We start from the raw sequence: 22,229 nt of genomic DNA on the forward strand, positions 1-22,229 counted from the left end.
ATGTAGTCAACCATATTGTTGTCGGCCCGTCAGGCAGATTGTTAAGAAATACCTAGGCACCTACTTATCCACTTGTAAGATACCTAAGTCGCACTATCCACTACCATCATGAACTCCTTCGTCAACTCTGGCACAAAAGTTCCCCTCCCCATAAATATTCTAGTTGAAAGAAAAGCTCATCAGCTGCTAATCTTCGCCTTCCTATCTTCGTGATTTACTGTTGTTCAATACTTGGACCCTCTAAATCTAGACACGTTAGGTGCAAACTCTGCTGGGCGCTGGGTGGTTCGTTCACTCGCGTACGTTATTTATTTATCTCTATATCAGCAAGTCAATGTTTCCAACAGCCCCTACCTTCCTTTGACCGGCGCCAACTATTTGCCAACCATTCATCATTCATCCACCTTGACCAACTGTCATAAGGGCCTTTTAAAAGCCTATACACCGGTTTCTATTGCTGATTCCGGCTTAACAAACCCTTTCACGCGTCTATTCTTATCGGTATCTTCCACCACTAACAATATTGGTTTCTATTTTTCCTGGCTTTGACAAGTAAGTCTCGTCAACGGTATATCATTAGGCTTGGAATGTTTGTTCATGAAATAAGAGAGACTATACCGTTAGCTAACCGATAATATTTCTACTGTATAGGATGGGTCCTTCACATAAGATGCGTCTAAACAAAAAGCCAAGGGTCGTAATCATTGGCAATAGGCCCCAAAAGAATGCTGATGGAACATATTCCAGCAAACGCGACTTTCTGCCTGAAAACGCCCATCTCTACAATCCACTTGAACAGCAGCCAAAAGTTAGAAGCGTAAGACCAGTGATAACTCCCCAATGGGTTATAGAAAAGAGACGCGTAGAGGCAGAGGAACAAAAAATACACAAATCCTTCCACCTCTTCCCTTTTCTCCCTTATGAAATCCGCGCAGAAATTTGGGAAATGGCTAGTATGTATCTAACATTGAGAGTTCAACTTTCCCCTTTATCTTTTATTTTTACCGATACTTTCTTGTTAAGTACCCCCCTTAAACCAAACATACAAAATATCTTGAATCATTATTAAATGAAATTATTACTAACTTTTGTTATCGCAGTGCCACAAGGCAAAGTTATCTACCTCCACTCGCAGGTTGATTATTTGAACGATTTCTACCGCCGTTATCCTTCGTTTGGCATTCCAGAACTATCTTTAGTTTGCCGCGAATCTAAGAGGATTGTGTCGAAATGGGGCATAGGTTTGCGTTTCTGTGGTTTTGACAAGCCAATCCACTGCGAATGGTTTGACCCCAGGCGAGATTCAATTTACATCCCAAGTATTCATATCTTCAAAAGATGGCATGGATGGAGAAAGTGTATGGGTGGCGCTACCGTGATCCTCAACGTTCTTGAAACAGTTGAAGACCAGTATCGCGGCAGACTGCCAAGTAAAGCCTTTAAGTGGGCTATACAGTCAGGATACTTCGAAGGTGTCCGTGCCATCGATCTCGCGATGTTGACTATCAAGTGCAAAGGTGTCAGCTGGGATAAAGAGCATGATGCCTATGGTGAGGGAGGCGATGTTGGCGTCGTGGGGTTAGATGATAAGAGGCTCCCTACGATGCTACGTCCTATTTTCAATGACATCCGCGGGGGTTATATAAATAGGGTGGAGTCATTACAGTATATGGCTCATAGACGCCCCTCGTGTTTGCTGAAACGCCTCCACGGCGAATGGGATCGCGACCTGAAGTTCTTGTTTGAGGAGCAGTGGCTTTTCTCACAGTTAAGAGTGTCTAAGGAAGACCAATTTGAGTCGGAATTGTTTACCGACATCAAATTCGGCTACCAGGACCGACGACGAGCACTGAACAGAGAGCACGATACCATACGCAGACTAATTGCTAAGATGCCCGAGATCCGACCGGTTATTGTTTTCGACAGAACGCCTACACCGGTCCCAGAGCAAAGTCAAGATTGGCCAAATCACTGGGACAATAGAAGGGGTTATGATGGGTTGGAGGTCGTCTCTAACCGGCGAGGTATGGTTCTGGCATACAATATCTATGATGGCCGTATGACTCAGTTTACCTAAGAGTAGGTACCATCTTGATATCGAAGCTATGAAAGTGAAACCGACTTCTCCGTACGCGGGACGGCTAAGAGGGTTGAGGGGGGTTGGATCGAAGCCGAATAAATACTGTCGACTGGGGCTTCAGATTCAAGATTGGAGATGCGGCAATTTCCTCAATGGTTAATGTTTGATGGCGACCTTCACGGTGCGTTGAGTTGATTCAGGTAGTGAAATGATGAATTCATATTAAAAGTTCCCTTGCTGCCTTATAAGAGAAGTGAAGATGAACCGGATAGAATGATATCGCGTATAATGATATCTGGAAAGAGGTCATGATAGGTGGGGTCTCAGTTGCAAGGGTTGACACATCTTCGGTAGGTACCCCACCTTTATGGATTATATGGATTAGGTACTAAATGTATCTACGTACTACGTGGGGCAAGGCTGCCATGAAACGGATTATTAAGAAGACTTTATTTCATATTGGGCGTGCGCATGTACCTTTGTACTAAGAAATAAGGCTATTCCGTACAAGAAAAAAAAGTTGTCGGTGCTTTCTTGACCCGCTTCAAGCTCCCATCTCCCATCTCCCAATAACGCTGTGTGCCCCTCGACGACGACGATAACCACAAAAATTTTACCTGAACACGGCACTTTTATACAGCAAGTTCTACTACGTCGGATTATAATGTCTGCCGCTCAGCTCCTTAATCCCAAGGCCGAATCTCGGGTACGTTTTGTCTACCAAAATTCTCAAATATGTACGAAACAGTGATATTGACTTCTAGGCAAGCGGCGGGGTGAAGCTCTTCGAGTCAACATCAGCGCGGGTGAAGGTCTACAAGATGTTCTCAAGTCCAACCTGGGTCCTTTAGGAACTATTAAGATGTACGCACAATTATTATTTAATTACAAAATTATCTGCTAACGTTTTATACCAGGCTTGTCGATGGTTCTGGACAGGTACGAGCTGTCTTGACGCCATATAAAATATACGACACCAAGCTGACATTTACCGGATAGATCAAACTGACAAAGGATGGAAACGTCCTGTTGAGGGAAATGCAAATACAGAACCCGACCGCAGTTATGATTGCTCGAGCCGCGACGGCGCAAGACGATATTTGCGGGGATGGAACGACATCAGTAGTCTTGCTAGTAGGGGAGCTTCTAAAGCAGGCAGACAGATACATCGCCGAAGGATTACACCCTCGAATCATAACAGAGGGCTTCGAGATCGCAAAGAACGAGGCATTAAAGGTATGCTGCCATATTCATTCTGCATAATCCGTATACTCAATTGGTGTCATAGTTTTTGGACTCCTTTAAGCTCCCGAAAGAGGTTGACAGGGAACTCCTGCTCTCCGTCGCTCGGACGTCTCTATCTACCAAACTCAATGCAAGCCTTGCTAAGAAGCTGACCCCCGACATTGTCGACGCCGTCCTCGCCATTTACGAAGCACCTGCGAAGCCGGATCTACATATGGTGGAAATCATGAAGATGCAACACCGTACCGCTTCAGATACCCAACTCATCCGCGGTCTAGCCTTGGACCATGGTGCCAGACATCCTGATATGCCCAAGAGACTGGAAAATGCGTTCATCCTGACTATGAATGTTAGCCTGGAGTACGAGAAGTCGGAAATCAACTCGAGTTTCTTCTATTCTAGCGCGGAACAGCGCGACAAACTAGTCGAGAGCGAACGCCGATTCGTCGATGCCAAGCTCAAGAAGATTGTGGACTTGAAGAAGGAGGTTTGCGGAAATGACCCCAAGAAGAGTTTCGTTATCGTGAACCAGAAGGGTATCGACCCGCTTTCCCTAGATGTACTAGCCAAGAACGGCATATTTGCTCTGCGAAGAGCTAAGAGGAGAAACATGGAGAGATTACAGCTTATCTGCGGCGGTGTCGCGCAGAACAGTGTGGAGGATTTGTCCCCTGACGTGCTCGGCTGGGCTGGTTTGGTGTATGAACAGCAGCTGGGCGAGGAGAAATACACTTTCATCGAGGAAGTGAAGGATCCCAAATCCGTAACGCTAATGATCAAGGGCCCAAATGCCCACACCATCACACAGATTACGGACGCGGTTCGGGACGGCCTGCGAAGCGTATACAATATGATCGTGGACAAGAGCGTCGTTCCCGGTGGCGGTGCCTACCAGGTCGCATGCGCTGCTCACCTGAAGAGCGATGCCTTCAAGAAGACGGTTAAGGGCAAGGCCAAGTGGGGTGTTGACGCATTCGCAGACGCGCTCCTAATCATTCCCAAGACTCTCGCTGCGAATGCGGGTCACGATATTCAAGACGCACGTATGTGTTATCCTTACCCTTTATAATTAAGTTTATCTATACTAACTCTGCCACAGTTGCCTCGCTCCAAGACGAGCACGCAGATGGCAACGTTGTCGGATTGGATCTAGTGCTTGGCCAGCCTATGGACCCTACTTTGGAGGGTGTCTACGATTCATTTAGAGTACTGAGGAACTGCGTGGCCTCTTCATCAAGTATCGCGTCTAATCTCCTACTTTGCGACGAAATGCTCAAGGCGCGCCAGATGGGCCGACAAGGGCCGGGGCCGGAGGGTGCAGAGGAATAAATGAGTGAACAAAATGGGCGAGCACGGCTGACCGATACCACTGTACGTTGGACGCAAAAAAGGCGTTGCTAATAGACGTGGATGAATCGATCCGTGTATCGAATTGAGTACCTCGCATGATCGTACCTAGACCGTGTCTTGATCGCATACGTGATAATCGTAGTAAAGGACTGGAATGGTAAGCCCGAGAATCATCAAGCCGGCCGTCAAAAAATGCATACCCCGTATTTTGTGATGTAGCTAAAATCATGTCCCTTATAGCGTTACTAACTCCTTAACACGGTCCTAAAGAGTTACTGAATTATTCGTTGAATTAGGTAGTTAATTTGATAGGATAAATAGGTATACATAGTGTATAAGTACCTCACCTAACCCCTTGTCAACTCAACCACCACATTACCACTAGCTGTCAGCGGGATCCGCCACCCCGATCGCTCACGAGTCGCTTCTGGGCTTGATATGCGGTACGAGGCCGAGTCCCCACTATTGTCGACCCACAAAACCGCGGCGGCCGCCTTTGGTGCACCGGAAAGCTGCGTTAGTACGACGGAAATAGCACCCGATGAGCTTGCATAGCTGAAACTGCTTATGCTGCCTGCATCCGCATTTATTGTCACACCCAATGGTCCTATAAAGATACGTCGAGTCACAGGGCCGTTAGTCTGCACGTTGACCTTGTTATCGGTGCTGGAAAGCACGCCGCCGTACGCGAGTAGTCCGAAACTAGTGTGCTGCGCGACGTACGTGCCAGAGCCGAGAACCAACCCCAGAAACCCGGGACCGTAGTCTCCGCTGTAACCGTCCCACTTCAAGGTATCCGGCCAAGAGTGGAAGGACGCAGACGCGAATCCAGCCTCGTTGATGTTGGATAGGGGCCCACTGGCGCCACCGTAGCCGACTTGAAGGAGGTAGGTATCCGTGGGATTGCTGCGGAAGGCCGAGAGGAGAACCAGAGAGTTGAGGCCTGATCCGTAATGGTGGATTTGCCGCTCAATGCGCTGGAGCTTGCCCCCGTAAATATTATCCCAGTACCTACGAGCGTTCCCATTCCATCCCCAGTGGGGAACCGTGGGCATATAACCCAGAACGCTATTTACTGTTTTTGTTACTGTGTTTGAGAAGCCGAAATATCTGGTAACTTCTATTAGTGGCGATCTTAGGTTAAATGGTCGTAAATATAGAGACAAAGTGCTTACTTCGCCCAGTAGTAAACTCCTTCTTGGCCGGTGGAGTCCCAGGCCATCTCGCTTCCGTAAGGAACTTCTTCAGAATCCCATTGTGCAGCTCTTGATCTCATAGCTCTAGTGAGCGTGTTAACTTGCGTAGTTAGCCCTTCCCGAGTAAGATCGATAAGGATCTCCCCGAATACTGTCTCACCCATTAGTCCAACCTCGTTATATGCAACGTCGGACTGCATCCCGCGTAGGACAGTGTTATAAGCTTGGTTGATATACCATTTCCAATCATGGCTCTTTACTATCGCAGGGTAGGCCCGCGCCACGCGGTATAAAGACCAATAGGCTGCTGCAACATGAACGTAGTCGTAGGCCCGATCGATTGCGTAGGCCGCATCCTTTTTCCACGAAGTCCAGCTAGACCAATCGAAAGCAGAATTATAGGTGTATTTTGGGACGACTGAGGGATCGTAGTAGAATATGCTTTTACGGACACCGAAATCTGTCGTCTGGATAGTGCCCCAGAGAACCTTGTCAATGAACATCTCGAGCTTTGATACCTCCTCGGGATCTGGCTGGATAACCTGCTTCACAATCGCAGCGAGGTATGCACCCACGCCTCCTTCGTCACTGAGTCCGGCGATCCAGACTCGCGGGTCTTGCGTCACGATAGAACTAGCCTCGTAGTCATAACTCATAACCGAAGGAGCACGACCAAAAGGGTCGGATGTGTCATTGAACCACTGCTTCGTTGTAAGAAACCGTCCTAGATCTCGAATAGCCTCCGTGCCAGACTTAGTGATGTAGTAATGTATTGTTTGGGTCTTTCCATCCTCGTAGTCGATTGTAAGCCTTGAGCGACCCCAAAAAGTTGGAGATGGAGTTATACCGTATGAGCCCGATGAGAGCTGACTGAAGGCTATGGACTCTACAGGTTCACTGGAAAAAGATATCGGGTTCGACTCGGCTTTCAAGAAAAGTTGCGATGTTGATCCTCTTGGGATGATGTATCCAGGAACACCATACGCTACAGGGGTGCCGGTTTTTCGCACAGTTTCGTCAATGTCACGGACGCCACCTTTAGCTACGGAAAAGCGCACTCCAAACTGTAGTATTTGACCGGGTTGGAGGATTTTTGACGAAGGCGTATTCCACGATTTCACACTTGCCCATTCTTTCTCAGCCCATGCGCGACTAAGGACTTGCCACTCATAGAAGCCCTCGAAGGTCTGACTGCCATAATCTGTGGCCTGGTAATAAGGCTCGTCTAAATTGCGATATGCTTCCAACGGAGTATCCCCAAGTGGCGTAACGACAAGCGCGGCACCGGTTCCTCGAACAGGGCTGACGCGGATGTAACCCGCGTGCATTCCGACATATGGATCAGATAGTGAACACAGACGCTGCGTATCGCCTGCGGCACGATTTGTAAAAATGCTGTTGAACTCAGCGGGAAACCCCAAACTGCCTATCTCAACGGGAGACGCTCCCGAGTTCTCGATTGTGAAACGTAGAGCCAGATCACCGGAGACATCGAGCCATTCACGAGTCACATTCAAAGGTCCCCCGCCGGGAAGTGTTGGTGTCAGGCCTGAAGAAGCTAGGACTCCTGTCCCGACCTTGTAGGTGGTGACGGCCTTCCGGGAAGCGGCAGAGTCGCCGTCGATCCACGGACCATTATTATCTTCGCGATAACGGTATGTAATATCACCCCAATGATACTGGCCATTTCCAGCCCGAGCCGAAATTAAGTCAAAGGGTAGGAAGTCAAATGAATCTCCTGCCGGACTCAACGACGCAAGTACTTGGGCATCGCGAACAATCTTAGCATTGAAATTGGCAGTTTTAATAGTGATATAGCCATTCTTAAGGCCCAGATTGTCGCTTTGACATGCGACACAGCAGAAGAGCCAAGCGAAGGCGACGATGGGAAGCTCACTACTGAAGCGAAACATGATGCATCAGTGGATGATTTATGGCAGCTCAGATTGGAGTTCGCGGAAAGAGGTCTATCATAAGAACATAAATAGCCGGATCTTTGCAATGTGCCATCTTGAATGGGTCCATGGTAGTCAGTCCATGGCTATTGGCATTAAGTCGTATCGTAGGCCGGGCTCGTATCCTGATCTGGCGTTGCATTCTGCCCGCAACGGATTTCCAGGGATCGATACGAGACTGCGGGGTTTAAGTGAAGAATAATTGAAATCGCAACAGAACATGTTAAAGTTATTACATCTAAGATCCCGATTTCTATTTGGTGCTATGCGCATGATGATTGATGGAAAGGAGGGATGATTAGACTCCTTCTCCTCTAATCAACAGCAAAACTACCTTAGGTAAGATTAATCTCGTCACGCAGCTCGGGCATGTACGTGAGGTAAGCACCTGCAGTCAGAAATCCTATACCTATTAGGTACGGGCCAGATGCCACTACCTAGGGTTTAGGTTAGGTACCTAACCTAGGTAGGTACATAAGGTAGGTACCTTCCACTAATGTCCTCGTCTTTTCAGCTCTCCTTCCGTTGATTACCTACAAATATCTCTCACGTTCAACCGCAATTACAAGAGCTGCTTCATAATTAATACTACCTGTTACACTTTTCAAACTCAGGAATTAAGAATATCACCAATTTTACCTATTTAAAGCAATGGCCTCTCCCTCAGTAGAACCCAATGATCTCTTCGGAGTCAAAGGGTTAGTCGTCGTTGTAACGGGAGGGGGAAGCGGTGGGTTTGGCTCATGGCCGCTTATCTATAAGTCAATTAACTGAACATAAAATATAGGTATTGGTCTCATGATGGTAAATGCCCTGGAGAGCAACGGTGCGATTGTCTACGTTATTGGTCGCCGCAAGGAGACTCTAGAGAAAGCTGCTGCCACTGCTGTACGTTGCCTCACCAAACACTACAGCTCCCAGATGCGTTATTAACTTAACTATCTGTTACTTGCGTGGGTATAGAAGCATGGAAACATTCGAATAATCCAAGGCGATGTGTCTAACAAGGCCGACCTTGAACGGGCCGTCGCCGAGATCAAGTCAGCAGTAGGATATGTCAATGTTGTTGTAGCAAATTCTGGTGTATCAGGCCCTACGATGGGCGCATTGCCGCAAAACCCCAGTATTTCGGATTTCCGCAACTTTGTTTTCGGCTGGGATACGGCTGAATTCAATAACACATATGCCATAAACTCTACAGGCGTGTTTTTCACCGTCGCTGCATTCCTAGAGCTTCTCGACGAAGGAAACAAGCGTGGAAATCTGAAGCAGAAGAGCCAGGTTATAGCGACGTCCAGCATTGGAGCATACAACAGAATCCCTGCTGCTGGATACGCATACGGAAGCTCTAAGGCTGGAGTGGTCCATATGATGAAGCAGCTGGCAACCGCTCTTGTGCCGTATGGCATTCGATCCAATGTCATCGCCCCAGGATGTAAGCTGGCCCTTTCATATGTAGCTAATACCGTCTTAGGTTGCTAACACAATTTATATGACAGTCTACCCAAGCGAAATGACCGAGCCTCTGCTGCAAAACCGACCAACTCAGGAGTGGCCCAAGAGCATTGTTCCCGAGCAGAGACTTGGTGATCAGGAAGATGTTGCCGGCGCGATTCTGTTCTTGGTGAGCAAGGCTGGCGCTTATATCAATGGAAACGTGCTGGTGACAGACGGAGGACGATTAGGCGTTGTACCTGCCGCGTATTAAAATGATTTAGAATGTCTTGAAGATATAGCTATTACTATAGCCTGAAAAGGGGCTCCTGCTGAGTCGCTTGCAACATGAAGATTTAGATACACTAAATAGGTATGCTATAGCTTCTGAGTATTCCAATTAGTTAGCTCCCAATGCTACAGTCACATCTCCCCATTTCTCATCATGAACTATCGGGATTTTCTAACCAAGTTGCAAGCTTTTCTCCTCCCCTCGGGATAAATCTAGCGCGCCACCCGCGTGGGGTGCCAACAAAGGCCATGCCTTGTAACCCCTTAATCGGATCAATTGCCTCTATTGTTTCTCCTTCAGCTGGTAGGATACGGAAATGTGCAATTAGGTGCAAGAACACCGTGTATAAAGCATTATGAGCCAGATGCGATGCCACGCACATACGCCCACCGATTCCAAATGCGAATTGGTGGGCGTGTGCATTAGAAGAATTTTGCAGCCAGCGCTCGGGGATAAACGTTTCTGGTTCAGTGAAGAGTTCCGGATCTGGAGTGGAGGACTTAGTTTCAAGCGGACAGTCAAGTTTATGTAGTCGTCGGAAGATTTAAGACGTACCTCGATTACAAGCCCAGGAGTTTAGGAATACCATTGTATTCGCCGGAATCGTAGCACGCTCCCAAGTCACATCGGTGTAAGTGGCCTTGGGGAGGGCTAGTTTCAACACTACGAAGTATCGTGAGATTTCCTTCGTTAAGGCGTCGATGTACTCGATTTTCGTAGAAGCATATGCGTTTGATGGTAAGCTGAGGACCCCTGCATCTCTGATTGCGGAGTAAGCCTTTTCTTGTATATCTGGTCGGTGCGCGAGAAGTAAGCAGGCCCATGAAAGGGTAGGTTGGTTCGAGTCAGCTCCCTATTCAACATAAACGTATAAGTTACTGCTCAGCATGGTTAAAATATAAGATCATCGAGGACGTACCGCCATCATGCTCAAGCTGACGCTGATCAGCTCTTCTCTCGTCAATGTCGCAGATTCCAGATCTCTGAGCACGGCCCCCTGAATACACGGCTTATCTTCACCCCTCCGCACTTCATCCTTTAGCTTTTCTAAGAGGATATTATTATATTTTAATCGGCGACGTCCGATATCTGCCGCGTGATTCTTTGGCTGCACATCAAGCCCTAGAAACTGCGCTAGAGGCTCCAAATACCGCAGTAAAGGGATGTAGTTGGCGTAATTCTTGCCAGTGTCGCGGAACTTAGAGATCTCGCCTTCGACGTAGATGATCTCAGACAGGAGCGGGTCGTCGGTTAGAGATTTGACGCTCGACACACGCGTCCCATAATTCAGCGTCAGGCTCAAGTTTAGCGAGAAGCGCTTCACGGCGGGCCGGAAATCGATCTCGATAGTACCATCCCGACATACCGAATAGAGGTCCTTGAGGAACTCACGAGCCTCCAGGTTCAGGAGCGGCCCGTACGTATCTACCCGCGTCCTGTTCAGCGCGCCCGCAGCTAGTTTTCTCCTTCGCTTACAACTCTCGTCCCAAGGACTGGTACCAATGCTCGTCACGGCCTTACTAACTTTCTTGTGGAACACATAAAACGTCGGTCGCGAGTTCATCGCATGGCTCTGCCCGAGGAACAACTGCTTAGCTGTCCGTGTGGAATTGATAACAACTGCGGTCGTATTACCAAGTTGGATCTGGAAGACCGGACCATACTTGAAGGACCACTTCCGGTATGTTTCTGCAGGTATCACATCGGGATGCTGCGATGTTGTTAGTGCAGACACGAGTTACGATGATGATAAAGTGTTTACGTACTTGGAAAAGATTCCCAACGATGGGCCATCCGCGAGGCCCGGGAAGATTCTTTATCCTACTACGATATCGAGTGATTTCATTTTGAATGAGGTAAATAATTAGCCCTATGATTAGTGAGGAGATAATATGTTGGAGAGATTTAACAATATAGAGAAGCAATATTTCTAAGAGTGACATATTGGAAGGATATGAAGCCAATGGTATAGTCAAGTATACCACGTGGGTAAAGTTGATAGAATACTATTACATCTAACCTAGGTAGACTTACGAGATGAATAAGGTGGGTATGGTAGCTTACTGGTGTACCCCTCCTACTGGTAGTATTTTGTCAAGACTATAGGAGTTAGATATGGTACCTAGATTGTTATGTCTTTTCGTATATCTCAGAGCAGGGCTTGCGCAGTACAACACCACAATTACGACATCCTTAATCCTCGTATCATGCCATTATTCCTCCGATATAGTCACTCTGGAATTAGGCGAAACTCCATATTTCGAATCTCTTTTAGTCAACTAGCCCCCTCAAGTTCACGACGGACATAAGCTCGGGGCATGTGTACAAAAGATGGTATCATCCATATTCGACTCGCCCCTGCCGAGTAAAAACCAACGTCGGCAAGGAATGGGGTATTCTAGGTAGATGGGTCTAGCATGCTGTGCTTGTAGTGCTACGCTTCTGTGATAGTCTATAACCCCCATTAGCTAAATAACGCCATTGTGGAGAACTATGACGATTACAATAATCATAAACCTGACTGAAGGGATTCGACCGGTAGATAGGAAATAAGTGATGCGTATACAATTTTAGAAATTATGTACAATTTTGAACTACTCGTATCGACAGGCAGGTATATATCACTTTCTAATATTGAAAAATATTACTCTTGGTCTATTTACCTTACCTAGGTGCTCTATATACCCTTTACTGCTGGATTATGCTTCCCTTCTCCATCTACGTTGAACATATACGGCTTATCCGCGGCACCAGCCTCGATAGCTTTTTGTCTACTCCCTCTCAACATCCAAGGCGAGTCTTTTAACCCCTTATGCCACTCTCTCTCTTCATATTCTTCTTCTACAGGCTTCTCTCCTGTGGCTTGTATCTCGCGCGCTCTCTGCTCGATGCTTGACCAAACGCGAAGGATGTTTTCTCCTACAAACAGGCGGATCTGCTCATCGGTCGCGCCGCGTTCCATTAAGATTTGAACGAGATCGGGGAACTTTGAGACATCTTCTAGGCCGATAGGTACATAAGGAGTTCCTGAAAAATCACTACCCACACCGACGCAGTCCCAACCGCATACCTCGGCAATGTGAAATATGTGATCTACAACATCGTGAATAGTCGCCTGGTCCGGGTCTTTCATCTTGAGGAAACGGTTGACGAATACGGCCATAATAATGCCTCCGTTGCGCTTTACGGTTCGGAGAACGTCGTCGGGTACGTTCCGAAGATGTGGAGTTATACTGTAAGCCCCTGAATGCGAAAAGATGACTGGTGCTCGTGCTACACTCAACACATCTCTCATCGTCTGGTGCGACACGTGGGATAGATCTACTATCATGCCTAGCCTATTCATCTCCTTGATAGCCTCATACCCTAATTTGGAAAGCCCATCGTCGGATCCTCCAGCGGCCACAGTAGACGCTGAAGTCGCGAACGAATTGTCGCAATTATGAGTGAGGGTAATATAGCGTGCTCCAAGATTGTACATCTGCCGTATGCTAGCAATACTACCCCCAACCTGATGGCCGCCTTCAATGCCGATCATGCTAGAGATGCGGCCTGACTTGAAAGCTTTACGGGCGCAGGCCGCCGTATCACAATGCTGGAGATCCTGGGGGTGCTCATCGATGAATCTTCTAGTGACATCAATTTGCTCCAGGGTATCTCTCACGATCCACTGTCCGTCTGTCTCAGCATCTAGTAGATAAGTGTCAAGCTGTAATTATTTTAAATGTAACTTACAGATGGGTCTTCAAAGTGCTGCTGATGAACATCGCAATGTACATAAACACTCCAGAACTGACCCCCAACCATCCCTGTTCGCATTCTCTGAAGGTCTGTATGACCCAGGAGTCTTCTATTTAAGTCAACTCGGCCATCATATATGCGATTATGCAACTCTATGCGCAACTGCCAGGGTAAATCATTATGCCCATCAATCAACCTATAATTATAAAAGTATAAATCAGCAAGAATTATAAATTGGGAGTTGGTCAGAACCCACGGTGTTGTTTTCAAGACTCTCCTTGTCCGCTCTACGTAGTTTGTCGGATCAATAGCGGATTGACCTGGCCATATAAATGCGAGGGGACCAAGCAGGAATGCAAATCCAGCTGCAAACAAGTGATACCGAAACCTAGAAAAGAGCCCTGAGTTATTTGCCTGGGAATGAACGATAAGGGACCGTTCAGGAGCACTCGAGTCTACTCTTTGTGAAGACTGAGACTGCCCGCCGGTAGATAGCAATGTGTCTTCTATGTTAGTATGCTGTCCTTCCATGATGAATCAGCAGTTACTTGTAAGCTAGGAGTCAAAACCATCGATAGAAATCATGAAAATAAAACAAGTATGATATTAAGTTGTAATATCGAATTCTTCCCCGGTGGAAGTGGGGCACGCTCCGCGGGATAGGGGTTAATAGTACCTTTATCAGTCTTCCCCCCCACCGTCACATCAATCCAGCTCTCTAGTCTATACCCTTGAAATAATAGCTCGATTGCGTGCTACTATACTCCGATGCCGTATGATGATAAGAACCGCATATATCGGAGCTTTTTAGCAACCCGAGAGTTTCGCATGTGAAGCTACTCGATAATGTTGATCTCGGCTTATGTATGCGTGTTTTGACGAGAATGAGGAAATATTTTAAGTGAAATCAGCAACTAGCTTTTGATAAAAGAACAAGGTCTAGAATTTTTTATTAAATAATGAATCAACTATTGTACTTGTTACTGGATTTTCACATGATAGAAGGCAGCTCTGTTATGTGCAGAGACCGTCCAAAATACTTGCTTAAATACCTACCCCTGGGGCAAATTAAATAGGGGGTCATAACAGTCAACAGAACCATTGTTTTCCTCTACACAGATTGATATCTATTAATATAACTAAAATTCTCTTATATTTATATACATTTGCTTTTCATAGTTAGAAAGTCAAAGTCGTGGTAGCAATGGTGGACGAAGAAGGTAATTTATGTGTTAGTGTCAGCGATATCGGTTGTAAATGTCGCACTCCCATTGGGGTTGTGGTAATCGTATCTTCCGGTTCGCAGCTCTTGGTGTAAGCTTTCAATGAATACTTAAATCACAGGGAATAATAGTGAAGCTAAAGCACCTACGAACTTATATTTCTTTTTGCCTTTCCGCTTTTACGTTATATACATGTTAATATAGGTTGACTCGTACCATAATACAAGCACTTTACTAATGAGGAGCCGATGTATATTTCTTAGTAAAAATAATTGTCTATGAATTTAGAGGCAGTTATACGTTAATATCCAGATCAATTAAGAGATAAATGTTCTTCATAAATATATCTCTCATAAGTATCATTACACCTTGTTACTTGTTCCAGTCGGTTCCTTCTCTTCTAATCCAAAATCCGTTGTCAGTTCTGTCCGTAGTTCTACTTCCCCTTCAATAAAGCTCAACACGAAAGCAAGTCCGGAAAATGCTGTGGCGATCATGAAAACCTTGCTTAGAGCCTTCGTAAATACCTCGATGATTTGAGATTGGGCTTGCATAGGAAACCCTTCGACGAAGGCTTTTGTTGCGCTCGAGTATGCATCTCCGTGCAGCAGATATTCTTGTGCTGAAGAGTCAATTATGTCATATGCATATTGGTTAGTATATGAATTGAAGATGGCTGATGGTATTGCGACGCCCCATATATTTCCAAAGCTTCTGATAAATGTCCAACTTGCTGTAGCAGCGGCTGAATCCGACTCAGCGACTCCAGTTTGGAACGCTGGCAATAGTGTGTCCACCACAATCCCAGCACCTAAAGAGGGCAGTATTATCTGAAGGCAGACCCATTCAGCCGTGTTAGAGCCTTTATCCAACACGGACAAATATCCCATGCCGGCAGTAAGAAGGGCAAACCCTCCAATGTGGAGAAGTTTATATTTCCCCCAAGAGGATAAAACAATTGCTCCGATAGCTGCACCAGGGATGAGGATAAAGGTAATGGGTAATATTTGAACCCCTGATCGAGATGGTGTTGAGAGTTTTACAGATTGGAAATATATTGGAAGGAAAAAGAATATCCAATAATTAAGCATCGAAACAAGAAATGTGTTTGCATATACAATCATGGACGTTCGATTCGCGAACAGTCGTAGCGGCATAACTGGATTAGGAACCAACGTAGAGCCTTCCAGCCCACAAAATCCTATTAGTCCGAGAACACCCATGACCAAGGGGACAATAATTTGGTATGATGACCATGAATGAATAGCACCCGCCCAGGTTAGAGCAATAAGAATTGATACAGTCGAGGCGACTAGAACCGTATTTCCGATGATATCGATAGCTTTCAGTTTGTCACGGACCTTAGTTTCTCTGTCCCATTTGACATGCAGAAATAGCCATAGGAGGACGAGCGAGAGTCCACCAACTGGTAAATTTATATAGAAGACCTATTTTATGTTAGTTTTAGTCTCTTAGATGCTAACGGTGTAGAATACGAACCCATCTCCACGAAATATTTTGCACTATAAGGCCACCAATAACGGGGCCAATCGCCATCCCAATGCCAAAGGTCATTGCTATGATAGCTTGGAAATATCCCCTATCACGTAAAGGGACGAGATCGGATATGATAACACTCACGATCATGGTCATCCCGCCACTACCCGCGCCTTGGATTGCACGACCTGTGATAAGCATAGCAGGGTAATTGGCCCCACCCGATATCCCACTGCCGAGAATATATATTGCAACAATTAATAAGGCAAGGAACCGGCGGCCAAACAGGTTCGATAACTGTCTAAAAAGGGGCTGTACGGCGGCACTGAGTTGTGTGTATGCAATGTTAGGGCGACTAGTTTAAAAACGCGGTTCTTGATACTGTCACTTTCACAGTATTTTCAAGAAAACCGAGAAATACCATAGTGCTAAGAGCAATAATAACAGACCAGAAGCGGTGGTCTCGGGTATAAGACCTATCGACCTTGGGTTCATTATCCATCTTCGATCGAGACTTATCATTAACGTCGGGTAATAAAGAGTAGGTTAAATATTTTGTTTTAACTCTCTCGTCGCTATGTTTAGTTGAGAAGAAAATTGGTTTATTCAAATCCAGCGCTTGAAGGGGGGGCGCTCGTGAATAGCTATGAGGAGAGGGAGTAAAGATCTAGGTTAGTTGCTTGGGAAAGTAGGACTACAACCCTTGACAGTCGTGTAACCCGACTTGAAAGGGTACGATTGGTTAAGAAGTGATGTGATATTATAAAAATGAGCCCATGTATTCCAGGGCCGCCTGGCGCAGCTTGTTTTTGCTACCAACTTTGGTAATAAAAAGCAACTTACTCCATAGGGTGTAGCTAGTCCGTGATAACCATTTGGGATTTAGTAAGCCCTAACATCTTCGAAGTAGGGGGAATTTTACATGTTTTCGAGATGATGCTGCAGCTTATCTACCATATATTGGATTATCTTGTTTTTTGTCTTTGACTTTTATGTAAGAAGAACTTAACATTGGATTAACTGTCCACCCCGAAAACGAAACGATATAACGCCAAATTAAACATGTCAATCCAACGTTCCAAAGGCACTTGGCTGTTAAAATGGGTTATATCGTTTACTATCATTTCTAGAGCCTTTTTGGTCTTGCGGTTTTGGGCAGCAAAGCTTGCCAACCGTAAATGGTATGCTGATGATGGGTTTGTAGTCTTTTCATGGGGATGGATTCCTGGAAATATGATATTCAATTTACATTGACATTTACAGATGAATACCACTGGCCTTGGTGCGGCTATCATATGGGCCATTTACCGGGGAGGGTTGGGCAAGCATGTCGACGAAGTGTGAAATATATTGACGATCATGTTGAGTCTAACTAAAACTAACGGGAACAATGCCGTACTCCAAAATCATATCAGATTCATCCTACTCATACCCTGATTTAAGAGGTAGATTTTATAATGCTAGCTCCGTGTTCCGCGATCCCATAAACGGTTGCTTGAGGATTGCATCGCGGAATTATAGGGGCAATGCTAAAGTCACAAACGCGTAGATTTTTACAGCCATATACCTTCAGATGTTCATTTACAACTCCACCAATCTCCCGCGGCATCATTGAGCAGGTGCCCGAATGGTGATGTGCAGAGACAGCCTTTTTATGGACGTAGTCCCGTACCTCGTCCATGTTGAAGAGGTTAACATTAGACGGCAAATGTTTTCCACCTTCAACCAAGTAACTTGCAAGGGGCTCAGTCTTGAATATAGCATGTAGCTGCTGCAAATGACGTGAAAGTAGCTCTACATCGAACGGATGGGAGAGAAACTTTGGATCTACGGCGAGATCTGGGGATGAAGATGAGTTTGACGTGATATGGGTAGAACCTCGAGAGAGAGGATGTGCTAGTAATGTGGCCCCCGTAAACCAATTCTTGACTCCAGCAGGAATCGGGGCGAATCCACCTTCGCCTTCAAGCATGGCATATCCAGCGAATGAATAGTATAGGGCGGAGGCTTCTGTCTTAGAGCTCAGTACAGAGTGCACGTATGACTCGTGCGCTTTCGCGAAGGCAGGTGTTGTCTTCCCTAGCTCAGCCTTGCCACAGCATTCCTTGAAGATGCGATCAAGCTCGCTTGTTCCGTCAGCAGTCAAGAAGTTAGACGGGAGGGGCAGTTGGGCTGTTGCGTTAAGACCGCTTCGTGAGAAGGGTCCTCCTTCGTTCTCCTCATATTTCTTCGCAGCTGCAGCAATTGCTGATGGTTCTTGTCGTATGAGATCATCAATGGTCTGGTAATCTTTATCCTCGATAGCTTCGGATGTCATGGTGCAGTAAGGATGCGTCTGGAGATTCTCTCCTACATGGGGGTTGTCAACAACGACCTCTATTCCGAGTCGTTGGAGGAGTTTCGCATCGCCGATACCAGAAAGCTCAAGAACCTTGGGAGAATGGTACGTTCCAGCACTGATAATAATTTCCTTACAAGCGGACACTATCCCTATTTCACCATTTTTAGTGAATTGAACGCCGGTAGCTAGAACATCACTATTCTCAATGATAGTCTTCGTGTCAAAAAGAACTTTATCCACCATAGTCTCTGTCCATATGGTGAGATTGGTTCCGGTCAGTGCAGGTTGAAGATATGCGGAACCAACATAGCTTCTCTGCTTTGAAGAGGCTTGAACCGCTTCAGGAGACATGATAGCACCGTAGTACTCGCCAGTGAAAGGGTTCATCGAAGTGGGATAACCCAGAGTGGCTATTGTGTCTCTCCATGCTTGTGACCATCCATTGTCTTCAGTAGGAATGCTGATGCTTAGCGGACCATGGCCGTCGGTTTTCCACGGGGAATTAGGCAAATTGTATACCTTGGACATCGATTTCGAGAAACTGGCGTAATCCCAACCAGGATTTCCAAGATCGGCCCACGCATCAATGTTGGATTTAGCGATGGGAGTAAAAATCAGGGTGTTTATTGCACTAGAGCCACCAAGCATACGCCCGAGAGGAATTTTCGTCCGTCGACCTCCTAGACCACTCTTTTTCAATAACTTAGTATCTTAACCTATACATCAGGATATAGAGAAAGGATCATTCCTACCTGAGGGATAGTTTTCAAATTCCAATCTGCATCGGTTTCGATTAGGGCAGAGGACATGGATGGAGTCTTGACTCTAGTGTCCGTTGTCAAGTCCTTCCCGGCCTCTATTACGAGCACCTGCACATTAGGGTCCTCAGTCAAGCGTGAGGCAAGCACCAACCCAGCTGTGCCCCCGCCCACTATCACAAAATCAAAGCTTTTAGGGGCCGACATGGTGAAAGAATTGGTATGTTACGTATAAGCAGTTCAGAGACCAAAAGCGAATATGATAAGTGTATTGGTGCTAGGAATATTTGATCGGGTAAATGACGGTGGAAATTGGTATGGAAACACTTGAAAGGAACCTATTAATAAATAGCTCCTATCCGATTCTTAAGAGGTGGGTATTATACCTGTGTTGGTTACACTAGGTATTTATATATATCCCATGAGTAGGGGTATATGTAGTAAAGAAAGGGGGTATATTACTAAACGATGCTGTACAACCAACGAGAAACAACCAACATAGACAACCTCTATGTATGATAAGTAGGTACCTACCTATTGCACGCAAAATCCGGGAACTTCTTCGTAACCTACGTCTAGTTTAAAAGGCTAGTAACTATAGTTAATAAAATTACTACAACTGACAAGAGCCTTAATTAGTAGCCAAATCGAGGCCGCTATGTTTACCATATAGGTACCTATTTAATCGTTGCTATTACGGCCATCTCAGATATAGTCTTGCAGCTGCCCATTGATACTCACTGGCAAATACCATGACGAACGTTACCATGTATTGATCTCACGTCCTACTCCTACCCCGCTGGCTACTGCGTTGGTCTCCATAGCCTATCGCGTATCAGTGCGCCGACGAGGTCGACAGGTACATTGATGAATTAGTAGCCGAAGCACAAGAGAAGCCACTTGAAGAAAGTACTGAGATGCAACGCGAGACTCTAATCGCTGCCATCTTGCGCTCGAACATGGCCGCCGAAAACGACAAGAAACACATTGAGTCGATCGGGCGTTCCACCTTAACAAACGAAGAGGATAGGGGTAATGCCTATATTTTCCTCATTACCAATACGCACCATCAAGAAGTCTATGGGGTATAAGTATATCAAAGCAATACAGGCTATGACACGACAGCAAACACGACTTTGTTCACTATGCTCGTATTGATTGCCCACGGGGATCTTCAAGAATGTTTGATCGAAGAGATCGACGCCGTCTATGCCCAAGCCGCAAAGGAAGGCCGTTCAAATGTTTTGTATGTCGAAGACTTCGCACGGTTTCGGTATCTCATTGCCTTCGTGGTATGTCTCTCTCGCCGCAGTCTAGGTGATTTATGAGTTAATATACAGTACGAGGTGATGTGTATTTTCCCAATTGTGCTGACATTGGCGCAGGTCGCCTTCGAACCCCAGATGCTATCAGGCTACACTCTTCCTGGAAAGACGAGCTACATTACTAACATTCCCGCCATCCATTACGATCCCTCCGTGTGGCTAAGCCCGGAGATCATCGAGACCCTACGATGGCTTATGGCAGATCCACACTTGTTTGGTCTATGCAAGTTTCTAATAACGGCACGGGAAACTGAGATCCGCAATGGTACCACCGCCATTCTAGGGAACCGAAAGGGAACTTTTCTAACGTCTGACGAGGTAGTATACTATGAGCAGTAGTTTTACTAAAGTAGACGATTAATATTCCGAAAATCTGTCTCAAAGATTCCCAAAAGCTCAACCTACAAACTCTTGAACTAAAACGTATTGCTTTTAAAAGACTGTCCTAGGTCAATATGAACCAAATACGACAGGGTTGTCAGACCATGGCCGTCGTTCTAGTTCAATACTTGTTACTAGTTTCTTTCGGGTTCTCCATAGGTATGCCCGTATCGTTTTCGCAAGTGTGCTTCTACCGTTGTAGGTTTGTATAGAGGAGTCTTGCCGGGTTCTATACATGTTGGAATGCATTCGATCACTTGATCCAACAAGCCTTCATTGAATAACACCACACTATATCTGTCCTTGTTCGAAATCGGTGTAATCACGCGGTGCAAAGTAGACATGTATCGGCCATTCGTCCACTGTTCCATCATATCGCCAATGTTGACAATATACGCGTCTTGTACGTACGGTACGGGATGCCATGTGCTACTAGGTCGGTGGAAGACTTCCAAGCCGCCGACTAAACTGTTAGAACCTAAGAAAGAAATTCCGAATAGAACGCTTACTATCGTCTTGAAGTAGCAATGTCATGGCACCGAAGTCCGTATGAGCACCGGTTCCTCGAAAGTGGTTTGCCGACTCAATTGTGCCTCGAGGATATCTGTGTGCACGGCACATCGAGGTCGCTGATATGGTTAACAGGTTAGCACTTATCAGACCACAAATACATCGAGTTCATTTCTAACAGTCTTGGCTATTCACAAAAGCATCAAAGTAGTATTCGTCGAGATGAAGGCTTAATGCTAGTAGTCGAAACATCTTTACGCTGAGACTTCGCACAGAAGCGAAATATTCCTCCATCGTGGAGCGAAATCCTGGACAATCTCTTTCCTCTGGCCATAAATTCGGACCCTGGAGGAACCTTCCGGGAGACTTTTCAGGTCCTATCATGAATCCTTCTTTCTGATCCACGAAATCACCCTCTAATGTCACAGCTCCGACCGCCTCGTAACCCCGTGCGCCATTGACCGAAAGACTGCGGCTCAATGCCGACTTCTTGGTTATGGGAAGATCGTAAAACTGGGTAACCTTGTCGAAGAGACGAGTTCGCAACTCGGCAGGGATACCATGGCCAACGATCTGAAAAAAACCAGGGGCGCAACACGCGGCGTTCAATTCGTTTGCAATTTCGGCCGTTCGAGGCAAATCACCAGCCAGATAACCAGAAATGTCGATGACTGGAATTATAGTGTTTGAAGATTGATTAATAGCCATCTTGCGATATTGATAGTCAAAGTTTGTTCGCCAGTGCTTAGTATTAATATCACAATGAGATGGACATTTCGTAGCCATTCCCTCTCGTAGTTGTTATCGGACACTCGGGGTTTAGGACTCGCAGCATCATATTCCTCATATCATTGGTTATAGGTGCGGTGCCACATATCATTCGAGAAACATGCAGTGTGGC

At 46.0% G+C, this 22,229-nt stretch overlaps 10 protein-coding genes across 10 annotated transcripts; 4 read left to right on the forward strand and 6 right to left on the reverse strand.

Moving 5' to 3' along the window:
• Nucleotides 1-580: 580 nt before the first annotated feature.
• On the forward strand, nt 581-2,276 carry F4813DRAFT_374534 (uncharacterized protein). The gene has a single exon (XM_049244945.1). It carries the CDS (start codon nt 1,070-1,072, stop codon nt 2,075-2,077), a length of 1,008 nt encoding a protein of 335 aa, XP_049095344.1. The 5' UTR covers nt 581-1,069; the 3' UTR covers nt 2,078-2,276.
• A 468-nt stretch (nt 2,277-2,744) lies between these two features.
• On the forward strand, nt 2,745-4,654 carry F4813DRAFT_393695 (chaperonin Cpn60/TCP-1 family; the record flags this gene model as incomplete). Its single annotated transcript, XM_049247454.1, has 6 exons — nt 2,745-2,786; nt 2,850-2,944; nt 2,998-3,019; nt 3,080-3,316; nt 3,369-4,368; nt 4,425-4,654. The coding sequence occupies 6 exons, from the start codon at nt 2,745-2,747 to the stop codon at nt 4,652-4,654; spliced, it is 1,626 nt and encodes a 541-aa protein (XP_049095345.1).
• On the reverse strand, nt 4,416-8,127 carry F4813DRAFT_255741 (uncharacterized protein). The gene is made up of 3 exons (XM_049240198.1): nt 5,851-8,127; nt 4,876-5,785; nt 4,416-4,824 (listed from the first exon to the last, which is right to left on the reverse strand). Exons 1-2 carry the CDS (start codon nt 7,782-7,784, stop codon nt 5,023-5,025), a joined length of 2,697 nt encoding a protein of 898 aa, XP_049095346.1. The 5' UTR covers nt 7,785-8,127; the 3' UTR covers nt 4,416-4,824; nt 4,876-5,022.
• A 73-nt stretch (nt 8,128-8,200) lies between these two features.
• Nucleotides 8,201-10,124, forward strand: F4813DRAFT_374543 (NAD(P)-binding protein). The gene is made up of 4 exons (XM_049244946.1): nt 8,201-8,556; nt 8,614-8,714; nt 8,790-9,261; nt 9,326-10,124. Exons 1-4 carry the CDS (start codon nt 8,478-8,480, stop codon nt 9,532-9,534), a joined length of 861 nt encoding a protein of 286 aa, XP_049095347.1. The 5' UTR covers nt 8,201-8,477; the 3' UTR covers nt 9,535-10,124.
• Nucleotides 9,477-11,672, reverse strand: F4813DRAFT_255793 (cytochrome P450). The gene is made up of 4 exons (XM_049240201.1): nt 11,319-11,672; nt 10,472-11,263; nt 10,108-10,405; nt 9,477-10,038 (listed from the first exon to the last, which is right to left on the reverse strand). Exons 1-4 carry the CDS (start codon nt 11,493-11,495, stop codon nt 9,704-9,706), a joined length of 1,602 nt encoding a protein of 533 aa, XP_049095348.1. The 5' UTR covers nt 11,496-11,672; the 3' UTR covers nt 9,477-9,703.
• A 495-nt stretch (nt 11,673-12,167) lies between these two features.
• Nucleotides 12,168-13,938, reverse strand: F4813DRAFT_374549 (membrane dipeptidase-domain-containing protein). The gene is made up of 3 exons (XM_049244947.1): nt 13,550-13,938; nt 13,288-13,489; nt 12,168-13,222 (listed from the first exon to the last, which is right to left on the reverse strand). Exons 1-3 carry the CDS (start codon nt 13,822-13,824, stop codon nt 12,230-12,232), a joined length of 1,470 nt encoding a protein of 489 aa, XP_049095349.1. The 5' UTR covers nt 13,825-13,938; the 3' UTR covers nt 12,168-12,229.
• Nucleotides 13,939-14,805: 867 nt separating this feature from the next.
• Nucleotides 14,806-16,515, reverse strand: F4813DRAFT_399920 (major facilitator superfamily domain-containing protein; the record flags this gene model as incomplete). The annotated part of the gene is made up of 3 exons (XM_049248212.1): nt 14,806-15,964; nt 16,017-16,338; nt 16,370-16,515. The coding sequence occupies 3 exons, from the start codon at nt 16,513-16,515 to the stop codon at nt 14,879-14,881; spliced, it is 1,554 nt and encodes a 517-aa protein (XP_049095350.1). The 3' UTR covers nt 14,806-14,878.
• An 826-nt stretch (nt 16,516-17,341) lies between these two features.
• F4813DRAFT_255808 (uncharacterized protein) lies at nt 17,342-19,472 on the reverse strand. Its single transcript, XM_049240202.1, has 2 exons — nt 19,107-19,472; nt 17,342-19,044 (listed from the first exon to the last, which is right to left on the reverse strand). Exons 1-2 carry the CDS (start codon nt 19,317-19,319, stop codon nt 17,452-17,454), a joined length of 1,806 nt encoding a protein of 601 aa, XP_049095351.1. The 5' UTR covers nt 19,320-19,472; the 3' UTR covers nt 17,342-17,451.
• Nucleotides 19,473-19,755: 283 nt separating this feature from the next.
• Nucleotides 19,756-20,247, forward strand: F4813DRAFT_374552 (uncharacterized protein). Its single transcript, XM_049244948.1, has one exon. The coding sequence runs from the start codon at nt 20,030-20,032 to the stop codon at nt 20,201-20,203; it is 174 nt and encodes a 57-aa protein (XP_049095352.1). The 5' UTR covers nt 19,756-20,029; the 3' UTR covers nt 20,204-20,247.
• A 705-nt stretch (nt 20,248-20,952) lies between these two features.
• F4813DRAFT_393703 (putative gibberellin 20 oxidase) lies at nt 20,953-22,036 on the reverse strand (the record flags this gene model as incomplete). Its single annotated transcript, XM_049247455.1, has 3 exons — nt 20,953-21,281; nt 21,328-21,447; nt 21,508-22,036. The coding sequence occupies 3 exons, from the start codon at nt 22,034-22,036 to the stop codon at nt 20,953-20,955; spliced, it is 978 nt and encodes a 325-aa protein (XP_049095353.1).
• Between the last annotated feature and the right edge of the window lie 193 nt (nt 22,037-22,229).

This window comes from Daldinia decipiens (assembly GCF_022478715.1).
Source record: "Daldinia decipiens strain CBS 113046 unplaced genomic scaffold F4813scaffold_48, whole genome shotgun sequence".
NCBI classification, from domain to species: domain Eukaryota; kingdom Fungi; phylum Ascomycota; class Sordariomycetes; order Xylariales; family Hypoxylaceae; genus Daldinia; species Daldinia decipiens.